The sequence below is a fragment of the Leptopilina boulardi genome, unplaced genomic scaffold, assembly GCF_019393585.1.
Source record: "Leptopilina boulardi isolate dan_hultmark-lab unplaced genomic scaffold, ZJU_Lbou_2.1 LbouV2_273, whole genome shotgun sequence".
NCBI lineage: Eukaryota > Metazoa > Arthropoda > Insecta > Hymenoptera > Figitidae > Leptopilina > Leptopilina boulardi.
This window is the reverse complement of record NW_026137833.1, coordinates 3,627,888-3,642,168: the sequence shown is the minus strand read 5'-3', so window position 1 is coordinate 3,642,168 and position 14,281 is coordinate 3,627,888. Positions and strand designations below refer to the sequence as shown.

Here is a 14,281-nt window from a genome sequence, read left to right as displayed (position 1 = left end):
CATGGATACGCTCTTTCTTGTTGTCCGGTCCTCCTGGTTGCATGCTGCAAAACTTAAAGCGGAGTTTAATTTCACATCCCCTTTATCACCTTCTGCGTGCTTCTGCTTCGCCAAATTTACAAGGTCCTGAAAAACTTTTAGTCCATCCTTGATCGTTTGATTAACGTTCTTCTAGATGTCGCAAGATTTTACCATCTTGAGGATCTCCTCTTCAATCCTCAGAAGGAACTCAGATTCTTCCATCCTCAAACTGACTCATATATCGCGTTCCTCGTTGATGGTCTCGTTGTCTAGGACAGAGTGAATCAAACTTCTTCCGCTGCTGACACTCAAAACGCTTGAAGCACTTTCTCTTTTACTTCCAAGTCTTTCCAAACGGACCTGGAGAACCGTAAGAAACTGGATGCCTTTATTGTCCATCCTTCTTGTGGCATTGAATGCTACAGCACCTAAGATGTCCAATACTGCAGCACTGTTGTCACTGGATTTCGGCGCTGGGAAGCCAACTTTCTCACCTCCAGCAGCGCCGGCACTGGAGTATCTCTCCCCTGCACCGTAAACGTCCTTATTCAATCCTTTGTTTTCCATATATATATTTCTCCCCACTTTACATCTTGGTTTTTTGGAGTCCTTTAGTGAAAAGCCCCAACACCAATCTATGGTTTCTTACCTGAAAAAATGGAGAATTTATATTTAATAACAATATTGCATTCTGATTTCTCCAGCATGTTCGCCTCTTCTTAATCAGTCCATAACTTCCTTAAAAATAATTTTCATCAAAAATTAAAATATCTATTATTTCTTTTATAAAGAACGATTTCAGCAGAAGTTGAATTAACTAGAATTTAATCGGTCGAATTTAAAACAGATTCAGCTTACAAACATAATTTAACATAACGATAAGTAAAAATTACAAATTTTAAGAATCTCAAAATCTTTACTATTCTAATAATAAGGAAGTAAAGTCCAAGGAAAACTTTAAGCGACTGACTATATACTATTCTGGAGACAAAAATCAACTTATATCCTTTTCCGTATACATAAATCGTTAAAAATAATTGCCACTGTTTTGCTGGGGTGTACAAGTTTATTATAAATTCATAAGTACCGCAGTTCCTATTTCTAACATGTAATTATATTTAATTATCGTCTATTAGTCGTAAGATTCGAATATTAAAAATTCTCCTCATGGCAGTCATTTTACAAGGAAGGTTTAGCTGTAAATATATAGAATATATCATGTAAAGAACTTAACGAGTAAAATCTAATCGAAACTATTCTTCCTTTTCCTTGTTGTTTTTTATTTTCATTTGAGTTCAATAGCTAAAATATTTACAAAAAAGTGTTATGATAATAAATGGAAAATTTTAAAGTTGCTAAATCTTCGTTAAAGACAATGTCTTATTTTGGAGGCTGGAGACCAACATTTTTAAAATCACTTTGGGCTATTCGACTTTATAATTTTTACAGTATTGTCGTGTTATTATATAATTTTCTCTTTGTCATATCATTTCTAATTAATCTTTATCAAAATAAACACAGTCCAGATGTTTTTACAAAGGATATAGTTTTCTTTACAACAACGTTTTTAATAACGTTAAAATTAGCATATCTAAACATTCACAGACAAGATCTCATTATTCTATTGAATTTATTTATGCAAAAACATTATCTTCCTTGTAATAATAAAGAAATTGTCATTTATAAAAATTTTCAATATAAAGAAAGGTTAGTCATATGCTATGTATTGTAAAAGCATATTTTATAATATAACTAGCTAAAAGAAACGCGCGTGATATCTATAATTTTTTTTATGCAAAATTAAAAATTTATTTTTATTTGACGAAAAGTTATTGGAATTTTGATCTCACAAAATTAATAATGTTAATTTTGAAATCGTTATTGTATTGTTATTTCAACATTATGGTATTATAATATAATATAACATAATAATTTAGTTAATTTGTAAATATAATCTATGCATAGCTTTTGGTGGACATACATAACGTGTGTTTAAATAATGTTCAATTTCATAATATTGAACTTTCTGATTATCATCTTTATAACCTATTATAGCTCACTTAATTTGACCTTCCAATTTTGTACTCAAATAAAGATTATATGCTACGATCATCGAATTGTCAGCAACACATTTAAATGACCCATGTTAGGATCTATGCAGGGTGAATTCCTATTTTGTTTACCGCAAGGCCGATGAACTTGAAATTGCTTTACAATGTTAAAAAGTTCTCGAATCTTTATTTCGTCTGGGATTTCAGCACATATCATTTTTTTAAACTTTTTGCATTGCAAATTTGTGTACGTAAAAATATAATTAAACGCACATGTGGCAATCCACGCTTTTTTCTTCTCTATGAAAAACGATACATAAAATTGTACACTGAGAAAAATGTTTAGTCAGAGCAACCAAAATTTGGTTAGGCTAACAAAAAAATTTTTAAGGTATTTAAGCAACCAAACTATTTGCTTGAGTCAACCAAAAAATTTGGTTGAGTGTTTTTTGTTCGCATAACAAAAATGTTTGGTTAGCTCAACCAAATTTTTTTTGTTAGGTCAACAAAAATGTTTAGTTGATCAAACATACATTTTTTTTGTAAAAATAAAAATTTTAATCTACCTTATTTCTTTACTTTTTATCTTTTTTAATTAATTTCATTATTTATTTATTATCAAATTAACATTGAATTTATATTTATCCAATTGAAAAATTTGTGGACTTTGAAAAATCTCATTTCCGCCTGGGATCAAACCTCTGTTTTAAAACTGAAGATCGGGAGCTCTGACCACTGGACTACACATCCTTGTGAAAGATTTAAACTAACTGTTCTCTTAAGCTATAAGCTGAGAGCGATTTAAATTATTTGGTTGTCGCAACCAAATTTTGGTTAGGACAACAAACGATCAATTCTTTTTTTAGAACAAACTATTTTGTTGTGTTAACCAAATTATTTTGTTGTAATAAACAAAATTTGTCTGGAATTTAAAAATGTCCCACAAAATAATTTTGTTTCATTTGTTTTTCATTTATTGGTTGAGATAACTCTACGAATTTGTTTCAGCCAACCAAACTTTGGTTACAAGAACCAGCTTAATAGGTGGTTATAAGAGTCTTCCTCTACTCGGATCGGGCTATCAATCAATTTTTATGGTTTTGGTTGTCATTTAGGTGGTAATATGTGTCTTCTTCTACTCGTATTTGGCTGTCAATTTTTTTCTACACATTTAGGAGTATTTTGTGCACGAATTTGCATTAAAATCGTCTGCCTAAGAAAAATTGAATTTTTTTGGCAACTTTTTTATGATTTTGGATTTCTGGGTTGGATGACTTTTTGGTGGTAATAGGTGTCTTCCTCTACTCGTATTTGGCTGTCAATTTTTTTCTACACTTTTATGAGTATTTTGTGCAAGAATTTGCATTAAAATCTTCTGCCTAAGTAAAATTGAATTTTTTTGGGAACTTTTTTATGATTTTGGATTTATGGGTTGGATGACTTTTTGGTGGTAATAGGTGTCTTCCTCTACTCGTATTTGGCTGTCAATTTTTTTCTACATATTTATGAGTATTTTGTGCAAGAATTTGCATTAAAATCTTCTGCCTAAGTAAAATTGAATTTTTTTGGGAACTTTTTTATGATTTTGGATTTATGGGTTGGATGACTTTTTGGTGGTAATAGGTGTCTTCCTCTACTCGTATTTGGCTGTCAATTTTTTTCTACATATTTATGAGTATTTTGTGCAAGAATTTGCATTAAAATCTTCTGCCTAAGTAAAATTGAATTTTTTTGGGAACTTTTTTATGATTTTGGATTTATGGGTTGGATGACTTTTTGGTGGTAATAGGTGTCTTCCTCTACTCGTATTTGGCTGTCAATTTTTTTCTACATATTTATGAGTATTTTGTGCAAGAATTTGCATTAAAATCTTCTGCCTAAGTAAAATTGAATTTTTTTGGGAACTTTTTTATAATTTTGGATTTATGGGTTGGATGACTTTTTGGTGGTAATAGGTGTCTTCCTCTACTCGTATTTGGCTGTCAATTTTTTTCTACATATTTATGAGTATTTTGTGCAAGAATTTGTATTAAAATCTTCTGCCTAAGTAAAATTGAATTTTTTTGGGAACTTTTTTATGATTTTGGATTTATGGGTTGGATGACTTTTTGGTGGTAATAGGTGTCTTCCTCTACTCGTATTTGGCTGTCAATTTTTTTCTACATATTTATGAGTATTTTGTGCAAGAATTTGCATTAAAATCTTCTGCCTAAGTAAAATTGAATTTTTTTGGGAACTTTTTTATAATTTTGGATTTATGGGTTGGATGACTTTTTGGTGGTAATAGGTGTCTTCCTCTACTCGTATTTGGCTGTCAATTTTTTTCTACATATTTATGAGTATTTTGTGCAAGAATTTGCATTAAAATCTTCTGCCTAAGTAAAATTGAATTTTTTTGGGAACTTTTTTATAATTTTGGATTTATGGGTTGGATGACTTTTTGGTGGTAATAGGTGTCTTCCTCTACTCGTATTTGGCTGTCAATTTTTTTCTACATATTTATGAGTATTTTGTGCAAGAATTTGCATTAAAATCTTCTGCCTAAGTAAAATTGAATTTTTTTGGGAACTTTTTTATAATTTTGGATTTATGGGTTGGATGACTTTTTGGTGGTAATAGGTGTCTTCCTCTACTCGTATTTGGCTGTCAATTTTTTTCTACATATTTATGAGTATTTTGTGCAAGAATTTGCATTAAAATCTTCTGCCTAAGTAAAATTGAATTTTTTTGGGAACTTTTTTATAATTTTGGATTTATGGGTTGGATAACTTTTTGGTGGTAATAGGTGTCTTCCTCTACTCGTATTTGGCTGTCAATTTTTTTCTACATATTTATGAATATTTTGTGCAAGAATTTGTATTAAAATCTTCTGCCTAAGTAAAATTGAATTTTTTTGGGAACTTTTTTATAATTTTGGATTTATGGGTTGGATGACTTTTTGGTGGTAATAGGTGTCTTCCTCTACTCGTATTTGGCTGTCAATTTTTTTCTACATATTTATGAGTATTTTGTGCAAGAATTTGCATTAAAATCTTCTGCCTAAGTAAAATTGAATTTTTTTGGGAACTTTTTTATGATTTTGGATTTATGGGTTGGATGACTTTTTGGTGGTAATAGGTGTCTTCCTCTACTCGTATTTGGCTGTCAATTTTTTTCTACACTATTTAGGAGTATTTTGTGCAAGAATTTGCATTAAAATCTTCTGCCTAAGTAAAATTGAATTTTTTTGGAACTTTTTTATGATTTTGGATTTATGGGTTGGATGACTTTTTGGTGGTAATAGGTGTCTTCCTCTACTCGTATTTGGCTGTCAATTTTTTTCTACATATTTATGAGTATTTTGTGCAAGAATTTGCAATAAAATCTTCTGCCTAAGTAAAATTGAATTTTTTTGGGAACTTTTTTATGATTTTGGATTTATGGGTTGGATGACTTTTTGGTGGTAATAGGTGTCTTCCTCTACTCGTATTTGGCTGTCAATTTTTTTCTACATATTTATGAGTATTTTGTGCAAGAATTTGCATTAAAATCTTCTGCCTAAGTAAAATTGAATTTTTTTGGGAACTTTTTTATGATTTTGGATTTATGGGTTGGATGACTTTTTGGTGGTAATAAGTGTCTTCCTCTACTCGTATTTGGCTGTCAATTTTTTTCTACATATTTATGAGTATTTTGTGCAAGAATTTGCATTAAAATCTTCTGCCTAAGTAAAATTGAATTTTTTTGGGAACTTTTTTATGATTTTGGATTTCTGGGTTGGATGACTTTTTGGTGGTAATAGGTGTCTTCCTCTACTCGTATTTGGCTGTCAATTTTTTTCTACATATTTATGAGTATTTTGTGCAAGAATTTGCATTAAAATCTTCTGCCTAAGTAAAATTGAATTTTTTTGGGAACTTTTTTATGATTTTGGATTTATGGGTTGGATGACTTTTTGGTGGTAATAGGTGTCTTCCTCTACTCGTATTTGGCTGTCAATTTTTTTCTACACTTTTATGAGTATTTTGTGCAAGAATTTGCATTAAAATCTTCTGCCTAAGTAAAATTGAATTTTTTTGGGAACTTTTTTATGATTTTGGATTTATGGGTTGGATGACTTTTTGGTGGTAATAGGTGTCTTCCTCTACTCGTATTTGGCTGTCAATTTTTTTCTACATATTTATGAGTATTTTGTGCAAGAATTTGCATTAAAATCTTCTGCCTAAGTAAAATTGAATTTTTTTGGGAACTTTTTTATGATTTTGGATTTATGGGTTGGATGACTTTTTGGTGGTAATAGGTGTCTTCCTCTACTCGTATTTGGCTGTCAATTTTTTTCTACATATTTATGAGTATTTTGTGCAAGAATTTGCATTAAAATCTTCTGCCTAAGAAAAATTGAATTTTTTTGGGAACTTTTTTATGATTTTGGATTTATGGGTTGGATGACTTTTTGGTGGGAATAAGTGTCTTCCTCTACTCGTATTTGGCTGTCAATTTTTTTCTACACTTTTAGGAGTATTTTGTGCAAGAATTTGCATTAAAATCTTCTGCCTAAGTAAAATTGAATTTTTTTGGGAACTTTTTTATGATTTTGGATTTATGGGTTGGATGACTTTTTGGTGGTAATAGGTGTCTTCCTCTACTCGTATTTGGCTGTCAATTTTTTTCTACATATTTATGAGTATTTTGTGCAAGAATTTGCATTAAAATCTTCTGCCTAAGTAAAATTGAATTTTTTTGGGAACTTTTTTATGATTTTGGATTTATGGGTTGGATGACTTTTTGGTGGTAATAGGTGTCTTCCTCTACTCGTATTTGGCTATCAATTTTTTTCTACACTTTTATGAGTATTTTGTGCAAGAATTTGCAATAAAATCTTCTGCCTAAGTAAAATTGAATTTTTTTTGGAACTTTTATATGATTTTGGATTTATGGGTTGGATGACATTTTGGTGGTAATAAGTGTCTTCCTCTACTCGTATTTGGCTGTCAATTTTTTTCTACATATTTATGAGTATTTTGTGCAAGAATTTGTATTAAAATCTTCTGCCTAAGTAAAATTGAATTTTTTTGGGAACTTTTTTATGATTTTGGATTTATGGGTTGGATGACTTTTTGGTGGTAATAGGTGTCTTCCTCTACTCGTATTTGGCTGTCAATTTTTTTCTACATATTTATGAGTATTTTGTGCAAGAATTTGCATTAAAATCTTCTGCCTAAGTAAAATTGAATTTTTTTGGGAACTTTTTTATGATTTTGGATTTATGGGTTGGATGACTTTTTGGTGGTAATAAGTGTCTTCCTCTACTCGTATTTGGCTGTCAATTTTTTTCTACATATTTATGAGTATTTTGTGCAAGAATTTGCATTAAAATCTTCTGCCTAAGTAAAATTGAATTTTTTTGGGAACTTTTTTATGATTTTGGATTTATGGGTTGGATGACTTTTTGGTGGTAATAAGTGTCTTCCTCTACTCGTATTTGGCTGTCAATTTTTTTCTACATATTTATGAGTATTTTGTGCAAGAATTTGCATTAAAATCTTCTGCCTAAGAAAAATTGAATTTTTTCGGGAACTTTTTTATGATTTTGGATTTATGGGTTGGATGACTTTTTGGTGGTAATAAGTGTCTTCCTCTACTCGTATTTGGCTGTCAATTTTTTTCTACATATTTATGAGTATTTTGTGCAAGAATTTGCATTAAAATCTTCTGCCTAAGAAAAATTGAATTTTTTCGGGAACTTTTTTATGATTTTGGATTTATGGGTTGGATGACTTTTTGGTGGGAATAAGTGTCTTCCTCTACTCGTATTTGGCTGTCAATTTTTCTCTACACTTTTAGGAGTATTTTGTGCAAGAATTTGCATTAAAATCTTCTGCCTAAGTAAAATTGAATTTTTTTGGGAACTTTTTTATGATTTTGGATTTATGGGTTGGATGACTTTTTGGTGGTAATAGGTATCTTCCTCTACTCGTATTTGGCTGTCAATTTTTTTCTACATATTTATGAGTATTTTGTGCAAGAATTTGCATTAAAATCTTCTGCCTAAGTAAAATTGAATTTTTTTGGGAACTTTTTTATGATTTTGGATTTATGGGTTGGATGACTTTTTGGTGGTAATAGGTGTCTTCCTCTACTCGTATTTGGCTGTCAATTTTTCTCTACACTTTTAGGAGTATTTTGTGCAACAATTTGCATTAAAATCTTCTGCCTAAGTAAAATTGAATTTTTTTGGAACTTTTTTATGATTTTTGATGTATGGGTTGGATGACATTTTGGTGGTAATAAGTGTCTTCCTCTACTCGTATTTGGCTGTCAATTTTTTTCTACATATTTATGAGTATTTTGTGCAAGAATTTGCATTAAAATCTTCTGCCTAAGTAAAATTGAATTTTTTTGGGAACTTTTTTATGATTTTGGATTTATGGGTTGGATGACTTTTTGGTGGTAATAGGTGTCTTCCTCTACTCGTATTTGGCTGTCAATTTTTTTCTACATATTTATGAGTATTTTGTGCAAGAATTTGCATTAAAATCTTCTGCCTAAGTAAAATTGAATTTTTTTGGGAACTTTTTTATGATTTTGGATTTATGGGTTGGATGACTTTTTGGTGGTAATAAGTGTCTTCCTCTACTCGTATTTGGCTGTCAATTTTTTTCTACATATTTATGAGTATTTTGTGCAAGAATTTGCATTAAAATCTTCTGCCTAAGTAAAATTGAATTTTTTTGGGAACTTTTTTATGATTTTGGATTTATGGGTTGGATGACATTTTGGTGGTAATAAGTGTCTTCCTCTACTCGTATTTGGCTGTCAATTTTTTTCTACATATTTATGAGTATTTTGTGCAAGAATTTGCATTAAAATCTTCTGCCTAAGTAAAATTGAATTTTTTTGGGAACTTTTTTATGATTTTGGATTTATGGGTTGGATGACTTTTTGGTGGTAATAAGTGTCTTCCTCTACTCGTATTTGGCTGTCAATTTTTTTCTACATATTTATGAGTATTTTGTGCAAGAATTTGCATTAAAATCTTCTGCCTAAGAAAAATTGAATTTTTTTGGGAACTTTTTTATGATTTTGGATTTATGGGTTGGATGACTTTTTGGTGGTAATAAGTGTCTTCCTCTACTCGTATTTGGCTGTCAATTTTTTTCTACATATTTATGAGTATTTTGTGCAAGAATTTGCATTAAAATCTTCTGCCTAAGTAAAATTGAATTTTTTTGGGAACTTTTTTATGATTTTGGATTTATGGGTTGGATGACTTTTTGGTGGTAATAAGTGTCTTCCTCTACTCGTATTTGGCTGTCAATTTTTTTCTACATATTTATGAGTATTTTGTGCAAGAATTTGTATTAAAATCTTCTGCCTAAGTAAAATTGAATTTTTTTGGGAACTTTTTTATGATTTTGGATTTATGGGTTGGATGACTTTTTGGTGGTAATAGGTGTCTTCCTCTACTCGTATTTGGCTGTCAATTTTTTTCTACATATTTATGAGTATTTTGTGCAACAATTTGCATTAAAATCTTCTGCCTAAGTAAAATTGAATTTTTTTGGGAACTTTTTTATGATTTTGGATTTTTGGGTTGGATGACTTTTTGGTGGTAATAGGTGTCTTCCTCTACTCCTATTTGGCTGTCAATTTTTTTCTACATATTTATGAGTATTTTGTGCAACAATTTGCATTAAAATCTTCTGCCTAAGTAAAATTGAATTTTTTTGGGAACTTTTTTATGATTTTGGATTTATGGGTTGGATGACTTTTTGGTGGTAATAGGTGTCTTCCTCTACTCGTATTTGGCTATCAATTTTTTTCTACACTTTTAGGAGTATTTTGTGCAAGAATTTGCATTAAAATCTTCTGCCTAAGTAAAATTGAATTTTTTTGGGAACTTTTTTATGATTTTGGATTTATGGGTTGGATGACATTTTGGTGGTAATAAGTGTCTTCCTCTACTCGTATTTGGCTGTCAATTTTTTTCTACATATTTATGAGTATTTTGTGCAAGAATTTGCATTAAAATCTTCTGCCTAAGAAAAATTGAATTTTTTTGGGAACTTTTTTATGATTTTGGATTTATGGGTTGGATGACTTTTTGGTGGTAATAGGTGTCTTCCTCTACTCGTATTTGGCTGTCAATTTTTTTCTACATATTTATGAGTATTTTGTGCAAGAATTTGCATTAAAATCTTCTGCCTAAGTAAAATTGAATTTTTTTGGGAACTTTTTTATGATTTTGGATTTATGGGTTGGATGACTTTTTGGTGGTAATAGGTGTCTTCCTCTACTCCTATTTGGCTGTCAATTTTTTTCTACATATTTATGAGTATTTTGTGCAACAATTTGCATTAAAATCTTCTGCCTAAATAAAATTGAATTTTTTTGGGAACTTTTATATGATTTTGGATTTATGGGTTGGATGACTTTTTGGTGGTAATAAGTGTCTTCCTCTACTCGTATTTGGCTGTCAATTTTTTTCTACATATTTATGAGTATTTTGTGCAAGAATTTGCATTAAAATCTTCTGCCTAAGTAAAATTGAATTTTTTTTGGAACTTTTTTATGATTTTGGATTTATGGGTTGGATGACTTTTTGGTGGTAATAGGTGTCTTCCTCTACTCGTATTTGGCTGTCAATTTTTTTCTACATATTTATGAGTATTTTGTGCAACAATTTGCATTAAAATCTTCTGCCTAAGTAAAATTGAATTTTTTTGGGAACTTTTTTATGATTTTGGATTTATGGGTTGGATGACTTTTTGGTGGTAATAGGTGTCTTCCTCTACTCGTATTTGGCTGTCAATTTTTCTCTACACTTTTAGGAGTATTTTGTGCAAGAATTTGCAATAAAATCTTCTGCCTAAGTAAAATTGAATTTTTTTGGGAACTTTTTTATGATTTTGGATTTATGGGTTGGATGACTTTTTGGTGGTAATAGGTATCTTCCTCTACTCGTATTTGGCTGTCAATTTTTTTCTAGATATTTATGAGTATTTTGTGCAAGAATTTGCATTAAAATCTTCTGCCTAAGAAAAATTGAATTTTTTTGGGAACTTTTTTATGATTTTGGATTTATGGGTTGGATGACTTTTTGGTGGTAATAGGTGTCTTCCTCTACTCGTATTTGGCTGTCAATTTTTTTCTACATATTTATGAGTATTTTGTGCAAGAATTTGCATTAAAATCTTCTGCCTAAGTAAAATTGAATTTTTTTGGGAACTTTTTTATGATTTTGGATTTATGGGTTGGATGACTTTTTGGTGGTAATAGGTGTCTTCCTCTACTCGTATTTGGCTGTCAATTTTTTTCTACATATTTATGAGTATTTTGTGCAAGAATTTGCATTAAAATCTTCTGCCTAAGTAAAATTGAATTTTTTTGGGAACTTTTTTATGATTTTGGATTTATGGGTTGGATGACTTTTTGGTGGTAATAGGTGTCTTCCTCTACTCGTATTTGGCTGTCAATTTTTTTCTACATATTTATGAGTATTTTGTGCAAGAATTTGCATTAAAATCTTCTGCCTAAGTAAAATTGAATTTTTTTGGGAACTTTTTTATAATTTTGGATTTATGGGTTGGATGACTTTTTGGTGGTAATAGGTGTCTTCCTCTACTCGTATTTGGCTGTCAATTTTTTTCTACATATTTATGAGTATTTTGTGCAACAATTTGCATTAAAATCTTCTGCCTAAGTAAAATTGAATTTTTTTGGGAACTTTTTTATGATTTTGGATTTATGGGTTGGATGACTTTTTGGTGGTAATAGGTGTCTTCCTCTACTCGTATTTGGCTGTCAATTTTTTTCTACATATTTATGAGTATTTTGTGCAAGAATTTGCATTAAAATCTTCTGCCTAAGTAAAATTGAATTTTTTTGGGAACTTTTTTATGATTTTGGATTTATGGGTTGGATGACTTTTTGGTGGTAATAGGTGTCTTCCTCTACTCGTATTTGGCTGTCAATTTTTTTCTACATATTTATGAGTATTTTGTGCAAGAATTTGCATTAAAATCTTCTGCCTAAGTAAAATTGAATTTTTTTGGGAACTTTTTTATGATTTTGGATTTATGGGTTGGATGACTTTTTGGTGGTAATAGGTGTCTTCCTCTACTCGTATTTGGCTGTCAATTTTTTTCTACATATTTATGAGTATTTTGTGCAAGAATTTGCATTAAAATCTTCTGCCTAAGTAAAATTGAATTTTTTTGGGAACTTTTTTATGATTTTGGATTTATGGGTTGGATGACTTTTTGGTGGTAATAGGTGTCTTCCTCTACTCGTATTTGGCTATCAATTTTTTTCTACACTTTTAGGAGTATTTTGTGCAAGAATTTGCAATAAAATCTTCTGACTAAGTAAAATTGAATTTTTTTTGGAACTTTTTTATGATTTTGGATTTATGGGTTGGATGACATTTTGGTGGGAATAAGTGTCTTCCTCTACTCGTATTAGGCTGTCAATTTTTTTCTACATATGAGAGATTCTTTTTCAATCGCCCCAGCCCAAAAAGTCAATGTTCTGGGATTGGCTTCATACTTTGGTAAATTGTTGTCCTATATGATAGTAATAAATCCCTAAAATATAAATTAATTAAAAAAATATTTGTAGAAAGTAGAGGGGGTTGAAGTTTTGACGTTAAGGGTAACATTGTCATTTTCAAATCCGTATAACTATGACAAAAGTTAATGTATTTTAATTTATCTATAATGAATTTTATTGCATTTTTCACGTACTTTTCAAAAATGTATACGAAATTTTAAAAAAAAAATTTTTAACCCCTTTTTTTTCAAAATCAACCCTTATTTTTCGATTTTCACCCCTTCGGGTATTTTTTTTTTTTTTTTTTTATTTTCATTGGAAAGCTGAGGTTTTTTCCGATGAGCTATGTAAATATGAAAATGGGACAACAATAATTTTGTGAGTAACAGAATATTAAAGTAGGCGGTGCCGATAAGGGGTGTACCTGGAGATCATCTTTGAGGATTTAGATAGGCACCGCCTAATTTAATATTATGTTTCTCACAAAATTATTGTTGTCCCATTTTCATATTTACATAGCTCATGGGAAAAAACCTCAGCTTTCCAATGAAAATAAAAAAAAAACAAAAAAAAATTCCCGAAGGGGTGAAAATCGAAAAATAAGGGTTGATTTTGAAAAAAAAGGGGTCAAAAATTTTTTTTTTTAAATTTTGTATACATTTTTGAAAAGTACGTGAAAAATGCAATAAAATTCATTATAGATAAATTAAAATCCATTAATTTTTGTCATAGTTATACAGATTTGAAAATGACAATGTTACCCTTAACGTCAAAACTTCAACCCCCTCTACTTTCTACAAATATTTTTTTAATGAGTTTATATTTTAGGGATTTATTACTATCATATAGGACAACAATTTACCAAAGTATGAAGCCAATCCCAGAACATTGACTTTTTGGGCTGGGGCGATTGAAAAAGAATCTCTCATATTTATGAGTGTTTTGTGCAAGAATTTGCATTAAAATCGTCTGCCTAAGAAAAATTGAATTTTTTTGGGAAATTTTTTATGATTTTGGATTTATGGGTAGGATGACTTTTTGGTGGGAATAAGTGTTTTCCTCTACTTGTATTTGGCTGTCAATTTTTTTCCACACTTTTAGGAGTATTTTGTGCAAGAATTTGCATTAAAATCTTCTGCCTAAGAAAAATTGAATTTTTTTGGAACTTTTTTATGATTTTGGATTTATGGGTTGGATGACATTTTGGTGGTAATAAGTGTCTTCCTCTACTCGTATTTGGCTGTCAATTTTTTTCTACATATTTATGAGTATTTTGTGCAAGAATTTGCATTAAAATCTTCTGCCTAAGTAAAATTGAATTTTTTTGGGAACTTTTTTATAATTTTGGATTTATGGGTTGGATGACTTTTTGGTGGTAATAGGTGTCTTCCTCTACTCGTATTTGGCTGTCAATTTTTTTCTACATATTTATGAGTATTTTGTGCAAGAATTTGCATTAAAATCTTCTGCCTAAGTAAAATTGAATTTTTTTGGGAACTTTTTTATGATTTTGGATTTATGGGTTGGATGACTTTTTGGTGGTAATAGGTGTCTTCCTCTACTCGTATTTGGCTGTCAATTTTTTTCTACATATTTATGAGTATTTTGTGCAAGAATTTGCATTAAAATCTTCTGCCTAAGTAAAATTGAATTTTTTTGGGAACTTTTTTATGATTTTG

General features: G+C 30.0%; 2 protein-coding genes across 2 annotated transcripts in view; one reads left to right on the top strand and one right to left on the bottom strand.

Annotated features, from left to right (window-relative positions):
* LOC127281584 (uncharacterized) overlaps positions 1-14,281 on the top strand; it is a 210,881-nt gene that overhangs the window by 98,390 nt on the left and 98,210 nt on the right. The window lies entirely within an intron of this gene.
* The window catches only part of LOC127281601 (uncharacterized), a 64,176-nt gene continuing 50,048 nt past the window's right edge, over positions 154-14,281 (bottom strand). The window contains exon 2 of the mRNA XM_051305381.1: positions 154-670. Coding sequence (XP_051161338.1) covers positions 256-588 — 333 coding nt within the window. The 5' untranslated portion in view covers positions 589-670 and the 3' untranslated portion in view covers positions 154-255. The remainder of the gene's footprint in view (positions 671-14,281) is intronic.